General features: G+C 43.1%; 1 protein-coding gene across 6 annotated transcripts in view; it reads right to left on the bottom strand.

Annotated features, from left to right (window-relative positions):
- Nucleotides 1–17,396, bottom strand: part of dglucy (D-glutamate cyclase) — a 96,448-nt gene that overhangs the window by 14,603 nt on the left and 64,449 nt on the right. For all 6 annotated transcript variants that reach the window (XM_073039394.1, XM_073039392.1, XM_073039397.1 and 3 more), the window contains 4 exons: nt 14,115–14,321; nt 10,724–10,984; nt 9,236–9,335; nt 7,103–7,251 (listed from right to left, as the gene is read on the bottom strand). In XM_073039394.1, coding sequence (XP_072895495.1) covers nt 7,103–7,251; nt 9,236–9,335; nt 10,724–10,984; nt 14,115–14,321 — 717 coding nt within the window. The remainder of the gene's footprint in view (nt 1–7,102; nt 7,252–9,235; nt 9,336–10,723; nt 10,985–14,114; nt 14,322–17,396) is intronic.

Below are 17,396 nucleotides of genomic sequence, written 5' to 3'. Positions count from 1 at the left end.
GCCACTGTGTAATCAGACATCATTGTCTCTTAAGAACTCAGCTCGCTAGTTTCACCACTGGAGGCCACTTAAGAGAGCTGCTTTGGAAACTGACAAGTATCACTTCTATGATACTTCTGCAAAGATTTAGAATAATACAACATGCAGCTTCTATTATGTTTAGTTTGTAGTAACAAAATAAACCTATAGCTATTAAAAACATCATTATTTCTGAAAATCCTGCAAGAAAATTAACTGTTATGGTGAATGAAATTCTCTAGACCTGGATCCCATTGCTTTTATAATACACTTCTCTATAACAAGAGACTTGTGGTAGAACAGAGAGATCTGGGAATACAGATCTATAAGTCCTTAAAAGTAGCATTACAGGGAGATAAGGTAATAAAAAGAGCTATTGGCATTTTGGCCTTCATAAATCAAGGTACTGAATACAGGAATTGTGATGTTACATTGAAAGTTATATAAGAAGTTGGTGAGGTTATCCAAGCTGGAATTGAGATATTAAGGTTCAAATTGATATCCATATCAGCCCAAGAAGTGTGTAAGTGGCACATCTACACAATTAGAGGTTAATGAATCTTGATATTCGTTATACCGCTACGTCCCTTCTGGTTAATTATTACATTGTTGTAATGCTATGTTAAGTTGCATAAGCTGTTGATGAAGCTTCATTTGGAGTATTATGTGCAGTTCTGGTCACCTATCTATAAGAAAGATTAATAATTTTGAAATTGTATGGAGAAAACTTACAATGATGTTGCCAGTACATGAGTTATAGAAAATAGCTGAAAGGTTAGGACTTCATTCCCTAGAACGTAGGAGAACAAGGGGAGATTTGACAGAGGTACACAAAATTATGAGGGATATAGATGGGGTAAGGGCTTTTTCCACTCAGGTTGGTGAGACTAGAACTAGAGGTCAAAGATTAAGGGTGAAAGATGAAATTTTTAAAGAGAACCTGGGGGGAGCTTCTTCACTCAAGAGTGTGAGAGTGTGGAATAAGCTACCAGCATGAGTGGCAAATTTCAACATTTAAGATAAATTTGGATAAGTACATGGATCTAGCTGTAATAACTCTCATTTCGAGTTATCATCTCAGTCTAAATTAGTTCACACAAAGTGTTTTGAATGTGTGCTAGTCAGATAAGTGACAGAGAAAGGCATTGGAAAGTAAGTCCCACATGGTCAGTACCAGTTCTCCGGTAATATGCACTAGTCTATTTTCTTTCTGTAACATTGCATAATTTTATTCCAAAAAAGGTGTACATTAACCTGACAAATCCATATCAACCAAGCTTCACAACTAAATTAGAAGCTGTATTTGACCTATAGCCCTTGAACCCCTTCCTATCCTTATGACAGTCCAAATGTCTTTTAGATGTTGCAATTGCTCCAGCCTCAAATGTTTTCTCTGCCAGTTCACCCAATATCCTCCGTGTGAAAAGGTTGTTTCCCTTTTAATCTTTGTCCTCTCCCCTTAACCTATGCCTCTAGTTTTAAATTCTCCACCTTGGGAAAAAGACCGTGACCCTTCACCTTATCCATGCGCCTCATGATTTTATAAACTGCTTTAAGGTTACTTCCTCAGCCTTCTGAGCTCCAGGAAAACCAGAGTGAGTCGATACGGTTTTCCCTTATAATTCGGGCCTTCTAGTCCTGACTACATCATTGTGAACCTTCACTACATTGTTTCCAGTATATTGATAGTTTTCCTCTAGCCAGGCGATCAGAAACACACACACTCACCAGCGTCCTGCAAACTGTAGCATGACATCCCAAATTTTGTACTAAATACCCTGAACAATGAAGGCAAGTCTTCTTTACCACCCTGTCTATTTGTGTCACCACTATCAGGAAACTCCAGTATGTACCCGAGTCCCTTTGTTCTACAACACTTTCCAAGGTGTACAATTTCAAATTCAAAGTCAAGGTAAAATATATTGTCAAGGTACATACTATACCATATGTACTCCACTCTTTAAGAAAGGAGGAAGGCAGCAGAAAGGAAATTATAGACCAGTTAGCCTGACCTCAGTGGTTGGGAAGATGTTGGAGCCAATTGTTAAGGATGAGGTTATGGTGTACTAAGTGACACAGGACAAGATAGGACAAAGTCAGCATGGTTCCTTAAGGGAAAATCTTGCTGATGAACCTGTTGGAATTCTTGAGGAGATATACAAGTAAGATAGATAAAGGGTATGTTGTATATTTGGACTTTCAGAAGGCCTTTGACAAGGTGCCACACGAGGCTGCTTACCAAGTTAAGAGCCCATGGTATTACAGCAAAGTTACTGTCATAGTTAGAGCACTGGCTGATTGGTAGGAGGCAGCGAGTGAGAATAAAAGGATCCTTTTTTGGTTGGCTGCTAGTGACTAGTGGTATTCAAAAGGGGTCGATGTTGGGACCGCTTCTTTTTAGGCTGTATATGAATGATTTATACGATGGAACAGATGGATTTGTTGCCAAGTTTGCAGATGATATGAGATTGGTGGAGGAGCAGGCAGAGTTGAAGGAACATGCAGGCTGCAGAAGGAGTTAGACAGATTAGGAGAATAGGCAAGAAAGTGGCAAATGAAATACAATGCTGGAAAATGCATGGTCATGCACTTTGGTAGTAGAAATAAATGTGAAGACTATTTTCTAAACAGGAAGAAAACCCAAAAATCTGAGATGCAGAGGGACTTGGGAGTCCTTGTGCAGAACACCCTGGAGGTTAACTTGCAGGTTGAGTTGGTGGTGAGGAAGGCAAATGCAATGTTCGTATTTATTTCAAGAGGTTTATAATATGATAACAGTTATATGATGCTGACGTTTTATAAGGCACTGGTGAGACCGCACCTTGAGTATTGTGAACAGTTTTGGGCCCCTCATCTTAGGAAAGATGTGCTGGCATTGGAGAGGGTCTGGAGGTGGTTCACAAGGATGATTCCAGAAATGAAAGGTGGCTCTGGGTCTGTACTTGCTGGCATTTAGAAGGATGAAGGGGGATCTCATTGAAACCTTTCAAATGTTGAAAGGCCCAGACAGAGTAGATGTGGAAAGGATGGTTTTCATGGTAGGGGAGTCTAGACAAAAGAGCACAGCCTCAGGATAGGGGGGTGTCCACTTAAAACAGAGATGCGGAGAAATTTATTTAGCCAGAGGGTGGTGAACTTGTGGAATTTGTTACCACAGACACCTATGGAGGCCAGGTCATTAGTTGTATTTAAGGCAGAGATTGACAGATTCTTGATTGGAGACGGTATCAAAGGTTACGGGGAGAAGGCCAGGGAATGGGGTTGAGGAGGAGAAAGAAGGATCAGCCATGATTGAATGGCGGAGCAGACTCAATGGGCCAAATGGCCTACTTCTGCACCTATGTCTTATGGTCTTACCATATACTACCTTGAGATTTATTTTCTTGCGGGCATTTAGAGGAAAATAAACAAATGCAGTAGAAATTATGAAAGACAATGCATAAACAAAGATTATAATAGAAAATAACTATTATAGAGAAACTAACATTTGCTAAAGCCTTTAGGCTGAATACTATTATTAATGTTAAGGAAACCTTCTGAAATAGAAAACATCTTCAAGAACTCTTCTTAAGATTTAAAATATCCATGAGAAGTAATGGAAAAACTGAAGAAAATGATGGGCTGGATCTATTTGCCAGAATTGGCATGCTATGGGAAAGTTCATGGGATTTTCAGAAACATGTTAAAAGAAGAAGAGGTAAAGATCAAGAGACTTAATCACTAAATGATTTCATATGGAGTCCATCTGTAATGTGGGTCTAATCTGAGAAACATCCCATAGAGGCGGGATCTCGGCCAATTTGTGTTTATTGCTATAGGAACTTGCATTTATAAACACAAGAGATTCTGCAGATGCTAAAAATCCAAAGTAACACCCACAATATGCTGGATGTACTCAGCAGGTCAGGCAGCATCTATGGAGAGGAATAAACAGTTAATGTTTCAGGCCGCGACCCTTTTTCAGCATTTATAAACTCTCCTCAGCAGTAAAGGGTTCCAAGTTGCTTTATTAAAGATTAAAGAGCAGCCCTATTTGTCATAAACACATTGAAACATAAAATAAACATCCAACACAGTCCAAAGATATACTGGGAGCAGCCCACAATAGCATTCCCAAACTTACTAACTCCAACCCATATGTCTTTGGAATGTGGGAGGAAACTGGAGCTCTTTACAGACAGTGGCAGGAAGAACAAATGTCTTTGACACTAAGGCACAGAAGATGATGTTGGAGCAGGTGATCAAAGTTTGTAATGATAATTGAGTTTGTTGACTGCAAAGTTCTAAACTCAAACTCAGACAAGGACCTTAAGCCCTCTTGGATACAAATAGCCACTGGAGGGAGGTTATACTGTAATTACTCCATCTTCATAGACTAATTCACTTCATGTTTATTTTCCACAGTGTGTTTGGCTGCCAAAACCCCCAATTTGGGCAGTGGGTCCTCTCACCCTGCCAAGGAGAAGATACTTCCATCTAACAAAGTAGTTTAAAACACAGTTTAGTTATTTTCAGTGATACACATTTAAATTCAAACAACAATTCTTAAAACACATTCAAAAGAGGATTTCTATCTTAAATATTTCCAAATTACAAACCATTTCTAAACCACAAAACATTTCTAAAATACAAAGTAGAAAAGATTTCTAAAAGAAGGTACAATTCCTGTAAGCTCTAAAGAGGTACCAGCAATGCAGACGAATGAATCATCTGTCGCAGAAACTCAGCTTCTTTCATAGCTTCTTGATGTTCTTTACCTCATTCCTCCTAATAAGTCTGAACTGGTTTCAACATTTATATACTTCTTCCGCCACTTAGCTAAATTCACACACATGATACCCTTTTTTACATAACTGGTCACCTCCCCCTGGTGTCCCTCCTTCTTCCCTGTCTCCCATGGAAATCTCTTCTATCAGATTCCATCTTCTCCAGCTTCTTACTTTCCCACCCACCTGGCTTCACCTATCACCCTCTAGCCATCCTCCTTCCCCTTCCCTCACCTTTTTATTCTAGCAGCTTCTCCCTTCCCTTCCAGTCCTGAAGAAGAATCCTGAAACATTGACTGTTTATTCTTTCCTGACCTGCTGAGTTCCTCCAGCATTTCGAGTGTGTTGCTAAAACCATCTTGGGGATAGTTTTCAGCTCCTACCATTAATGCTGTGAAGCAAACTTCCTTGAGTACATAAAACTCCCAACTATAAACACATCAGTTATTTGATATGCTTCTTTGAACTAAGCAATTTAGTCAGCTATCTTTGATTTGAAACACGCCAAATTAAACAATGCATTGTCTTATACTGCATTCTTAAGCAGTAAGACAGGATACTATGAGCTATGACCTGCTTTCTACAGAATGTCTGCTATATACAGAGCTCTTTTTCAAACTGTGTTTTAACTTCAAGCTGATTACTGCTTGCCATTTACATTTTAAGAACTGAAGACTGACTCCAGTTTTCGACCAAAAACCAATCAAAGAAATACTAGTTGGAAGTTTACTTACGTCTGTTTGGTCTTACAAGTGGCAGTGGCTGTGTTTAGAAAGTGAGTTTAGCAAACATGAGCAACAGGCCTAGGAAATGAATATCCATCGTTAAGTCTGACCAAGAGGATGGGTGTTAAGGCAGACATGGAGGGTTCACGGGGAATCTCACTGACCGTACCATCTGACGGTGAACGAGTACCATAGGATGTGCTGCAGTTGGAGAAACGTACAGTTCTGAGGGCTTACAGAGACTGGCAATCAGAAGATCGCAGTTCCAAATCCTGCCACTGAGGGTGAAGCAGGCAAATTGGCAAGAGAAGCTTCAAGCTAGGGGCTGGGGAATTAATACATCCCAGGATTATTAAGAGGAACACAGACAAGGGGGGGGGGGGGGATATTATTGAAACCTACCGAACATTGAAAGTCCTAGATAGAGTGGAGAAGATGGTGTTTCCAATAGTGGGGGAGTCTAGGACTAGAATGTACAGCCTCAGAATAGAAGGACGTCTCTTCAGAACAGAGATGAGGAAGAATTTCTTTAGCCAGGGAGTGGTGAATTTTTGGAATTAATTGCCACAAATTATCCATGATTGAATGGAGGAGCAGACTCGATGAGCTGAATAGCCTAATTCTGCACCTATGCCTAATGGTCTTCTTGACACTGCCATCAGGCAGGAGGTACAGGAGCCTGAAGACCCACACCTGAAAGTTTTTTCTTCACAACCATCAGGTTCTTGAACCACCCTGAAAAACCTGAACACTGTTTAGACTATATTTCAGTTTTTCTCTCTCTCAGTTTGCCCTAGTGTCTTTATGTTTATCATGTTGTGTAATTTAACTTAAGTTGATGTTAACCATAAGACCATAAAACACAGGATCAGAATTAGGCCATTCAACCCATCGAACTGCTCTGCTATTCCATCATGGCTGATTTAACGTGTTTATCATGCCTGTAAGGCACTGTGCTGCTGCTGCAAGAAGCTACTTTTCAAGGCAATTATACCTGTTGTATGTATGCCTGTGAGAATTAAACTTGAACTTGAGTACCAAGTCCAGTGGCCAGGAGCCTCTTCAAGCAAACAGCTTGCACCGGGTTGGTGTTGTGCTTCCACAATCTCAATTTGGCTTCACCCACTCAGAGCAGCAGCTAGTATTCCAACCCACTTCTATATATCCTTTGCCCCAGAGCCCAGCTTTGTAGCACTCACTGAAGGGCAGGACCGGAGAGAATTTAGCCCATCGTGTCCAAGCCACTTTTTAATCTTGATTTATTTTATTTAGAGAAACAACACGGGGACAGGTCCTCCCAGCCCAACAAGCCTGCTCCATCCAATTACACTTACGTGACCAATTAACCTACTAACCTGCAAGCCTTTGGAACGAGAGAGGAAACTGGAGCACGCGGAGGAAACCCACGCAGTTACAGATAGAATGTAGAAACTCCTTACAAATGGTGGCGGAATTGAACCAGGGTCGCTGGCACCGTTACGGTAACCACTACTACTGTGACATCCCATAGCTGATAAGTAACGAGATCCATCCCAATCTCTACACCCTACAGGATGATGGATAGCCAGAACCCAAGGACAATCTTACACTTACCGGTTGTGACTATCCCTGGGATGTTTTTGACTGCCAGGAACAGTTTGTCAATGGGATCCACCAAGTGCTTGATGTTCACTTTCCTTGCATTGTAGTAGTTGCCATCGGCGGCCATGCCTGCACGCTCGATGGCCACAAGATGGTCAAACCTATCCACGGGCAAACAAAATTGCAAAAAAATAGATCACCAGAGATTCTGAAGGTGCTGGAAATCCCGAGTAAATGCTGGAGGAACTCAGCAGGTCAGGCAACAATGGAAAGGAATAAAGAGCTGACATTTCAGGCTGAGACCCTTCATCAAGACTGGTAAAGAAGGGAAACAGCCAGAACAAAAAGGAGGGGGCAGGAGGAGAAGGAGGACATTACCACTCAATCCTGGCAGGAAGACTGTGCAACAGTTACTGAGTGTAAATTGTGGGTGCTGGATCATATGTCCTGTAGTTTGGGAACCCCTCCATCCCTTTTACTGACAGCACCCCATTGTACGAGGAACCTCGTTTGGTTGATGTCCTATTGTACAGGGACCCTGCCCCATCATCTGTTTATTAATGGTGTCCCATTGCGCACAGAACCCTAGTTTGGTTAATGTCCTGTTAGACAGGCGTGCTGCCATTCCAGAGCAACACACACAAAATGCTGGAAGAGCTCAGCAGGGCAGACTGCATTTTGGACCAACACTCTTTATCATAACTGGAAAAAAAGGAGACAGAAGCCAGAAATAAGAAGGTGGGGAAGAGTGGAAGGAGTACAAAATGGTAGGTGGTAGGTAAGACCAGGTTGGGGGTGGGTAGACAAGGAGCGGATGAAGTAAAAATCTGGAATGGGATAGGTGGAAGAAGTAAAGGGCTAAAGAAGAAGGAATCTGACAGGAGGGGTCAGTGGACCATGGAAGAAAGGGAAGGAGGAGAGGAATCGGGGGGAGGTGTTGGGCAGGTGAGAAGAGGAGAAGGGGTACGAGAGGAGCCAGAACAGTGAATTGAAAAAGAGAGAAGGGGGAGGGAGAAAAATTAACCATAAGTTTGAGTTATCAATGTTCGTACTATTACGTTGGAGGCTACCCAGACAGATATCCACCTGCTTATTAATTGCATCCTGTTGCACACAGAACCCGCTTTTAGTTGATGTCCTGTTATACAGGGACCAATAGCCCCACCTCTATCAGTTTGGTATGGCAACTGCTCTGATAGAGGCCACAAATAACTGTAGTGAGTTGTGGACACACCTCAGAACATCAGAGAAACCAGCCTCCCCTCCATACTTCTCGTTGCCTCAGTAAAGCAACCCAGCCACCCCAGACATACTCTCTTTTACCCCCTTTCCATCGAGCAGAAGATAGAAATTCCAAAAAGCACGTACCAACAGGTTCAAGTATAGCTTCAATCCCACTGTTACAAGATTATTGAACGGTACCCTAGTATGATGACTGGACTCTTGACCTCTTGACTCATGATAATCTACCTCGTTGTGGCCTTGCAGTTTATCATCTGCCTGCACTGCACTTCCTCTGAAGCTGTAGCATTTCATTCTGTATGCTGCTATTCTCTTCCCTTCCCTAACTCCATGCACTGTCGTACTGAAACGGTCTGCATGTACGACCTCGGTATATGTGACAACAATAAACCAATTTTCAAATTTATCCCCGGTGCTAGAGTCATAGAATCATACAGTACGGAAACAGGCCCTTTGGCCCAACTTATCCCTGCCATTCTGAGTTGGTATGTGCCTGTGTTTGGCCCACAATCTCTCTAAACCTGTTCCAATCAGGCACCTGTCCAAATGTCCTTTAAACACTGGATTTGTCCCCATTTCTACAACTTCTGTTGAAGTCTTATTGTGAACAGTTTGCTGGGTTTATTGCTGATGTCTCACTGCTGAACGACTCTAATTTTATTGATACACGACGCAGTTGACCCCTAACCCGTGTTTGTAGTTTATAGTTTATAGAGATACAGCACGTTCAACCAACCCTCACCACCTAATTACACTCATGTGACCACTAACATGTACGTCTTTTTGAAATGTGGGGGGAAACCAGAGCACCCAGAGGAAACCCAAGAGGTCACAAGGAGAACGTACAAACTCCACACAGACAGCGGCCTTTGCCGGTGCTGTAATAACTCGGTCAGAACTTGCCTTGGAAACCGGGGGTTGCCGTCATGGCACAGGAACATCAAGGGTGATTCATCACCATCGTCCTGGTAGCTGACAACAGGCACGGGGGCTTGCATTACTCCTGAGAGGAGACACAGAAGATAGGTGCACAGAGAAGAGAAACTATAAATATTGGAAACACACAAAATATTAGTCACAGTGACTACATTGCTGCAGGCACAACCAACATTTACACCACGAGCTAAAGGCATGAGCTCAAATCCCATAAAGGCATTGAGGAAATTTAAATTCAATTATTAGTTAAACCTGGAAGTAAATTAATTAATTCTGTGGCAAACTTATCCCCCAACTCATTCATGCCCCTTTGGTTTAACCATCAGTGTGTGTGTGTATTTCTATGTCTGAGTCTCTCTCTCTCTCTCTCTCATTCACATACACACAAACTCTGTTTGTCTGTGTTTCTTTGTGTATATTTCTCAGTGTGTGTGTGTATTTCTATGCCTTTCTGTGCGCAGGTCTGTGTGTCCTTGCACACTTGTGTGCTTTTCTGTGTGTGTATCTGTGTCTCTGAGTCCTGTCTGTGTCTTTCTGCGTGGGTGTGTCAAAGAGACTTTCCTGCCATAATTGCCAGTAAGGAATTTGTCTGTGAAGAGCAGTTGACAATCTCTGTCACTCCATTCCTTCAGGACAATTAATGTGAATGACAGCTGGCAAAAAACATATGATAAAGCACAGAAAAAGGCTATAAGGCCATATGACAGAGGAGCAGAATTGGGCTATCAGGCCTCGAGACTGCTCCACCATTCGATCATGGCTGATTTATTTTCCCTCTCAATGTCAATCTCCTGGCTTCTTCCCATAACACTGATACCATTACTAATCAAGAACCCCTGCTTTAAATATAACCAATGATTTGGCCTCCATAGCCATCTGTGACAATCATTACACAGAATCGTCACCTTCTAGCTACAGAAATTCCTCCTCATTTCTGTTGTAAAGGGACATCCCTCTATTCTGAGGCTATGCCTTCTGGTCCTAGATTTTCTCACCATTGGAAACATCCCGTCCCTGTCCACTTTATCTAGACCTTTGTAGGAGGCTAAGACAATCCCAGACCACTCAATGCATACACCTGTACTATTTTGTTAAAGTTAAACAAATGGCGATTAATGGAGGGATTAACAGAGAAAAGACTATTTCATAGTGTTGCAGATACGTACAACATCTCCAGCTCTATGAAACAGTCTCCTTCTCTTTGCTCTCCACAGAAATGGGCCCCTTACTCCACCATGTCCATGCTGATCACTGCACCCCTCCATGTTAATTCCATTTGCCCTTATTATTTGACCTTCTCTGCCTTGGCGATTCAATGATTGTCTGAATACTTCTTAAATGTTGCAACTATATCTGTCTACTCAGGTTAGCATTCAGAAAGAATCAGTGTATTAAAACGTGCTGATAACCATCAATCACTTTCTGGCAATTTTTATATGAAAGAAAACAAAGCACCTTGCTCAACAGCCTCTTCAATGATCTTCTTGTTCATCTCTAAGGCTCTTTGATCTGTTACTATGACGACGCCCTTCTTCTGGGCCTGCAGCATGGCTGCCATGGCAATGGCTCCGGGAGGACCATCCGTCTCCTCTGGGGGCTGATGATTAAAGTGGGTTGGAAATCCAGTGGTTATGAGCACGGACTTTGCGTGAGACAATGAGAGGGAAGCTTTCAGTAGCTGGTCTTCGATGAACAAATGCTTGATCCCTCGGTCACCTGCTCAGGATAGAAAAATATGGCATCAAGTCTTGAATCCAACCTACTTCCATCCAGCTTTTCACATTACCAAAACAGAGCAAACATGTCTGCAGTTGCAGGTTGAAAAGGGGCAGGTGTTATTTTATAGTGTGGTTTTTGTATGGGCCCAGGTATGTACCACAATTGTTACCACGTACAAACTATTCACCCATTGATGCAAGCATGAAGGAGGCATGTCAACAGTTCTACACAAAGCACAGAACATGGAGCACTACAGCACAGAAACAAGCCTTTCAGCCCATCTAGTCCACGCCAAAATATTATTCTGCTAGTCCCATCGACCTGCACCTGGACCATAGCCCTCCACACAACTCCCATCCATGTACCTATTTAAATTTCTCTTAGATGTTGTAATTGAACCCACATTCACCACTAATGCTGTTCCAAGGTTGAAGGGAAGGAGCTGCTCTTGAGCTTGGTTGTGTGGGATTTCAGTCTCCTGTACATCCTGCCCGTTTGTAGCAGTGAAGAGATGGCATGCCTCGGATGGTTGGGATTTTGACGACAGATGCTGCCTTCCTGAGGCAGTGCCTCCTGTAGATTCCCACTCATCCTTAGTTAGAAACAAAACTTCCACAGCCACCTTTTATGACACCAATCTTTCTACTGTAGCTGACTGCTCTGAGCTCCCCCATAAATTGATGAATCTGAGCTATCCCTGCCCATATTCTTTTCCTGTAATGCACAAAATTAAGTGTCCACCATTGGCAGGCAACCCTTCATATGTCAAACTCCTGAGCTGTGGAAATCATTCAGATATTTATCATATGTACATCAAAACATACAATGAAACTCTTCATTTGTGTTAACAGCTAACCCAACCTAAGCAGGTGCAGGGGGCAGCCCACAAGTGTCACCACACATTCTGACACTGACATTGTGTGCCAGAACAGAATCCTGTAAACCTCTCTTGTTCTTCAAAATCCCCTTTAAAATCTATCCCTGTCCGTAATTTTGTTTTGGTGAATTTGTACAAAATTTGGATTGATTGTGATCTTTGTAATGTTATATCAAAGGTTAAGGGTCAACAGAACTGCAGACGTTGTGTGGGTGAGTCAGTCTACTGTGGGTGGGAGCTGTGTGAAGCTCCTGAAGGTCTGGTGAAGGTGGACTAGTCCTGGAGTTATGAAATCCATCTGCACTTGGGGGGTAGATGAGGAAGAGGGTGAGGCAAAGTTGGCAGGAGAAGCATAAAAGAGACATAAAGATTAGCTTTATTTGTCACACCTACATTGAAACATACAGTGAAATACGTCATTTGCACCATATCAAATCAGCAAGGATTGTGCTGGGGGAAACCTGGAAGTGTCACCGTGCTTCCAGTGCCTACAACTTAGTAACCCTAACCTTAACCATATATCTCCAGAAGAACCGGACACCTGGAGGAAACCCATGCAGTCATGGTGAGAATGTAAAACTCTTTACAGCGAGTGGAGGGAATTGAACACCGATCGGCGATCGCTGCCGCTGTAGAGCAACTGTGCTAACTGCTACACATCGGGCTAGGAGCATAGGAATTACCGTATACCATGTCTATTAAGTGAACCGTAGACTGGCCAAGCTGAAGGTGGGAATCAGGAGTCAGTATCAGAGGATTCTGTACAGCAATGGAGCTTGTAAAGGCTATTGGGAGAAGTTCACAGTCCCTCTGACCTCAATGCCATCAGTACAATGGGGGGGGGGGTTGGGGAGGGTGGCGGGGAGGCTAGGTTGGATACCATCAAAGAAGCTAGACAGATACAGAAACTTGACATAAATCGTTAGTGCAAGAGGCACTGAGCTGCTACTGCCATTGAGTCACACCTCAGACTTCCCTGTTTTTGTTTTTTTAGGTTTGTAGAAAAGCTTTTAGGGACAGAGAGGGAAGTTGGGGTCAGGTTAGGGTTTAGGGATAGGGATGTGGGAAAATTAGGCCAGAGTCGAAGTCTCCAATCCATGTTCAAAGGCCAGCGACATGGATGTGGGACATCTGTGGCTGGATGTCAGATATCAGGCTGGCAGAAAGTGGACAAGGCCTCAGGTCAGCAGGTTGTCAGTGGGTCCTGGAGGAGTTCTGTGGATGCAGGAGAAATGAGTTCCAATGACCCCCTGGACTGACAAATCAGTGGGATCTGAGATTAAGGCCTAGTGTCAGGGCCCTGCTATCGCTGAGTCCCAAGTTTGAGGCTGGTGTCCAGTGATTGGTGTGTCCTGGAATCAATGCCAAGGATCACAGCCTGAGGGTCGAATTGCAAAGCCAGAAGTCGAGGCCCATTGGCTGGAGCCAAGTCTGCAAATCTCCATGAGTCCGCTGAAGAAGTCGGAGTTCACAGGCCCAAGTCCAAGTCCACTGGAGGCTGAAGGGCTGTCCTGGCGGTTAAAGGACTGCGTATTGGGAGGGAAGAACGGGACCTGCTTTTATGGTTTGTTGTGTACTTTAGAGCACTTTGTGCATGCTATGATGACACTGGAATGTGTGGCATCATTTGAGGGATGCCCCCAGCAGATGGTTAACACAAATGATGCATTTCCCTTTATGTTTTGATGTACATGTGATAAATAAACGTGAATCTTGCATTTTTAATCTTGAATAAGTGCAGCCCTAACCCTGAATGAGGGCCAGTGATTTCACCCTCCCAAGTTACCTAGGTTGGAGGTACATGCAAGACCAGAAGTCATGGCCCTAAGGTCAAACCTGTGATTGGTAAGGTCTGTGACTGGTAAGGCCTGGGATTGGTGCCCAGAAGTTGGTGAAGTCGAAGTTCAAGGCCAGATGTTTGTGTGTCTGAGAGCAAGGGCTAACGACTGGAGGCCAGAAGGTGCCTGGTCCTGCAGTTGGAGGCCTGTTCTTGAGTGGGTGGAAAGGTGAGAAAGGGTCTTGTTTGGCTTTTTTCATCTGTGTTGTTCTACTGACATGCTACGTTGCTGCCAGAATATGTGACGGCACTTGTAAACTGCCAAAAGCACCACCTTTGGTTTTGTTGGCTGTTAATGCAAACAATGCATTTTGCTGTACATTTGATAAATAAATCTGAATCTGATTCTTGTTTGGGCTGATAACACATCTAGTCCCTGGTTGACACACTTATGTTTATATGCTTCTAATTACCTGGGTCTTGCTGCAACAGTCTCTCCAGTGCCCTGATCTTCTCCACCGCGGACAGCGAGGCCACGCTGTAATGGGGCGGGTTCTCGGAGATGCAGAAAACCTGAGGGGTTTCGAGACTGCTGGTGCCACCACCGGTCACCAGCCTCTCGCTCCTCAGGTCTGTGAGGAACATACTGCCGGGAGCGTGGGTGAAAGCCAGGGGGGACTCTGAAGGGAAGAGGAATTGGACCAGTCACATCACTTAGAATAGAATCGACTTCACTCTGACTTGCACAATATGTGGGCAGACTGCAACAACTGTCATGAGTCAATGATGCATTAACCATCAAATAAGACAAAAGAGGACATCAATGCTGGAATCTGGAACATAAGCAAAATGCTGGAAGAACTCAACAGGTCAAGCAGCATCTGTGGAGGCAGAAGATGACATTTCAGATTATAGAGTCATTTATTTACATAGTAAGATACAGTGCAGTCCAGTTTCCCAATCTTGTAACTTCTCACTAAGGTTTGCTATATTATATTTTTTTTTTTGCTTTTAAGCTGTCTTTGACTTCCTTTGTCAGTCGCAGTTGCCTTATCCTCCCTTCAGAATACTTCTTCTTTGGAATCTATCTATCCTACACCTTCCGAATTGCTCTCAGAAACAGCAGCCATTGTTGCTCTACCGTCATCCTTGCTAGTGTCCCCTTCCAGTTAACTTTTTGCCAGCTCCTCTCTCAAGTCTCTATAATTCCCTTTACTTCACTGATTTTCAGTTCCTTCCTCTCAAACTTCAGGGTGAATTCTATCATATTATGATCACTGCCTCCTAAAGGTTCCTTTACCTTAAGCACCCTAATCAAATCTGATTCATTACACAAACCCCAATCCAGAACTGCCTTTTCTCTAGTGGGCTCAACCACAAGCTTCTCTAAAAATCCATCTCATAGGTATTCTCCAAGTTCCTCCCTTTGGTATCTAGAACCAACCCAATTTTCCCAATCTACCTGCATATTCAAATCTCCCATGACTATCAAAACATTGCCCTTTTAATATGACTTTCTATCTACCACTGTAATTAGTAATGCATATCCTGGCTACTATTTGCAGACTGTATATAACTCCCATCAGGGTCTTTTTACCCTTGTGGTTTTTTAACTCTATCCACAAGGATTCTACATCTTCCGAACCTATGTCATGTCTTTCTCAGGGTTTGATTTCAAATTTTACTGACAGAGGCAACCCACCCCCTCTGCCTGTCCTTTCAATGCAATGTGTATCTGTAGATGTTAAGCTCCCTACTATGATCTTCTTTCAGCCATGACTCAGTGATATCCACAATGTCATAACTGCCAGTCTGTAACTGTGCTACATTAGTCTGTATACTACATGCATTCAAATATAACGCCCTCATTCCAGTATTCATCACCATTTTTGATTTTGCCATGTTACACTTTAACTCATCCCACTGACTGTAATTCCACCTTAAAGTTTGCCTGTCTTTTCTCACAGTCCCACTACATACTGCATCTGAGGGCCCCATCCTCAGCCCTATCAATCTGGTTCCTACCTCCCTGCCAACTTAGTTTAAACCCTCCCCAACAGCTCTAGCAAACCTGCCCGCAAGGATATTGGTCCGCCTAAAATTCAGGGATAACTGTCCTTTTTGTACAGGTCATACATTCCCCAGAAGAGGTAGCTAAGAAGGCTTGGCTCTGTCAGTCGAAGCATTGAGTTCAAAAGTCAGGAGGTTATGTTGCAGCTTTATAGAACTCTAGTTAGGACACATTTGGAATATTACATTCAGTTCTGGCCGTCTCCATTACAGGAAGGATGTCGAGGCTTTAGAGAGGCTGCAGAAGTTGTTTCCCAGGATGTTGCTTAGATAAGAGGGCATGTGCTGTAACGAGAAGTTGGACAAACTTTGGTTGTTTTCTCTGGACCGGTGGAGGCTGAGGGGAGATCTGATAAAGGTTTATAGGATTATGAGAGGCACAGATAGAAATGGACAGACAGTATCTTTTCCTAGGGTTGAAATGTCTACTACCTGAGGGCATGGATTTAAGGTGAGGAGATGATTTCAGAGGAGACGTGAGGGACAAACTTTCTTTTTACACAGAGAGTGGTGGATGCCTGGAATGCACTGCCCAGGGTGGTGGCAGAGGCAGAAGCATGAGAGAATTTTAGGAGACTTGAGACAGGCACATGAATGTGAGAAAAATGGAAGAATATGGACATTGTGTAGGCAGAAGAGATTAGTTTAGTTAGCCATTTAATTACTAATTTAATTGGTTCAGCACATCATTGTGGGGCCGAAATTAGTAATTAAATGGCTAACTAAACTAAACTTTATAATGCTGTTTACCTGTACTTGCTGGCATTTATGTATTTTACTCCATATCTGTTCTTTAACCTCTAACATTATTTTTATATATCGTTTTTATTCCTTGTAATTGTCAAATACTGTTTATTTGTTGTATGTCGCGCCCCAACTAACACACCACAGCAAATTCCTCATACATGTAAATGTATATGGTGAATCCTTGATGGTGGGAAGGGGCAAGGATCTTTTTTACACACATAGAGTGGTGGGGTCTGGAATGAGCTGCTGGGGGTGATGGTGGACATAAGCACGACAGGGGTGTTCAAGAGGTTCTTAGATAGGTACACTAATGCGCGGCAAATGGAAGAATATGGACATTGTGTAGGCAGAAGAGATTAGTTCAGTTGGCTTTTAATTACTAGTTTAGTTAGCTTGGCACAAGATTGGGTCTGCTCATGTACTGTTCAATGTTCTATGCTTCCCAGGTTGAATCCTGTAATGGGATGGTTTTAATTTTTTTTTTATTTTAGAGATAAAACATGATAACAGGCCTGTGCTGCCCAATTGTACCCAAGTGACCAATTTGCGAACACATATGTCTTTGGAATGTTGGAGGAGACCGGAGCACCTGGAGGAAACCCACGTAGTCACGGGGAAAACATCCAACGTTCTTACGGACAGCGGCAGAAATTGAACCCGGGTCTCCCGAATAGTAACCTGAACCACTACTGTGTTCCCTGGGCAACGATGACATCACAACACCTGCAGGACGGACAACTCCAAACTCATGCCCGACCACAATAGGCTTTGGACAAAGGGGAGGTTCTCACCACAGAGAGCACTTGATGCGTTGGTGAAGCCCCTATTTGAGGACAGAAGCTAGCACTGTAGTGTCATCATGGACTGCCTGTTCGGCAGTGGGAAGGAATTAAGTTTAGTTCATTGAAGTGTGCAATTGTCAGTGGGTCCCTGTTCCA

This window comes from Hemitrygon akajei, chromosome 3 (assembly GCF_048418815.1).
Source record: "Hemitrygon akajei chromosome 3, sHemAka1.3, whole genome shotgun sequence".
NCBI lineage: Eukaryota > Metazoa > Chordata > Chondrichthyes > Myliobatiformes > Dasyatidae > Hemitrygon > Hemitrygon akajei.
Note: the sequence above shows the minus strand (reverse complement) of the source record. Positions and strands in the feature narration are given on the sequence as shown.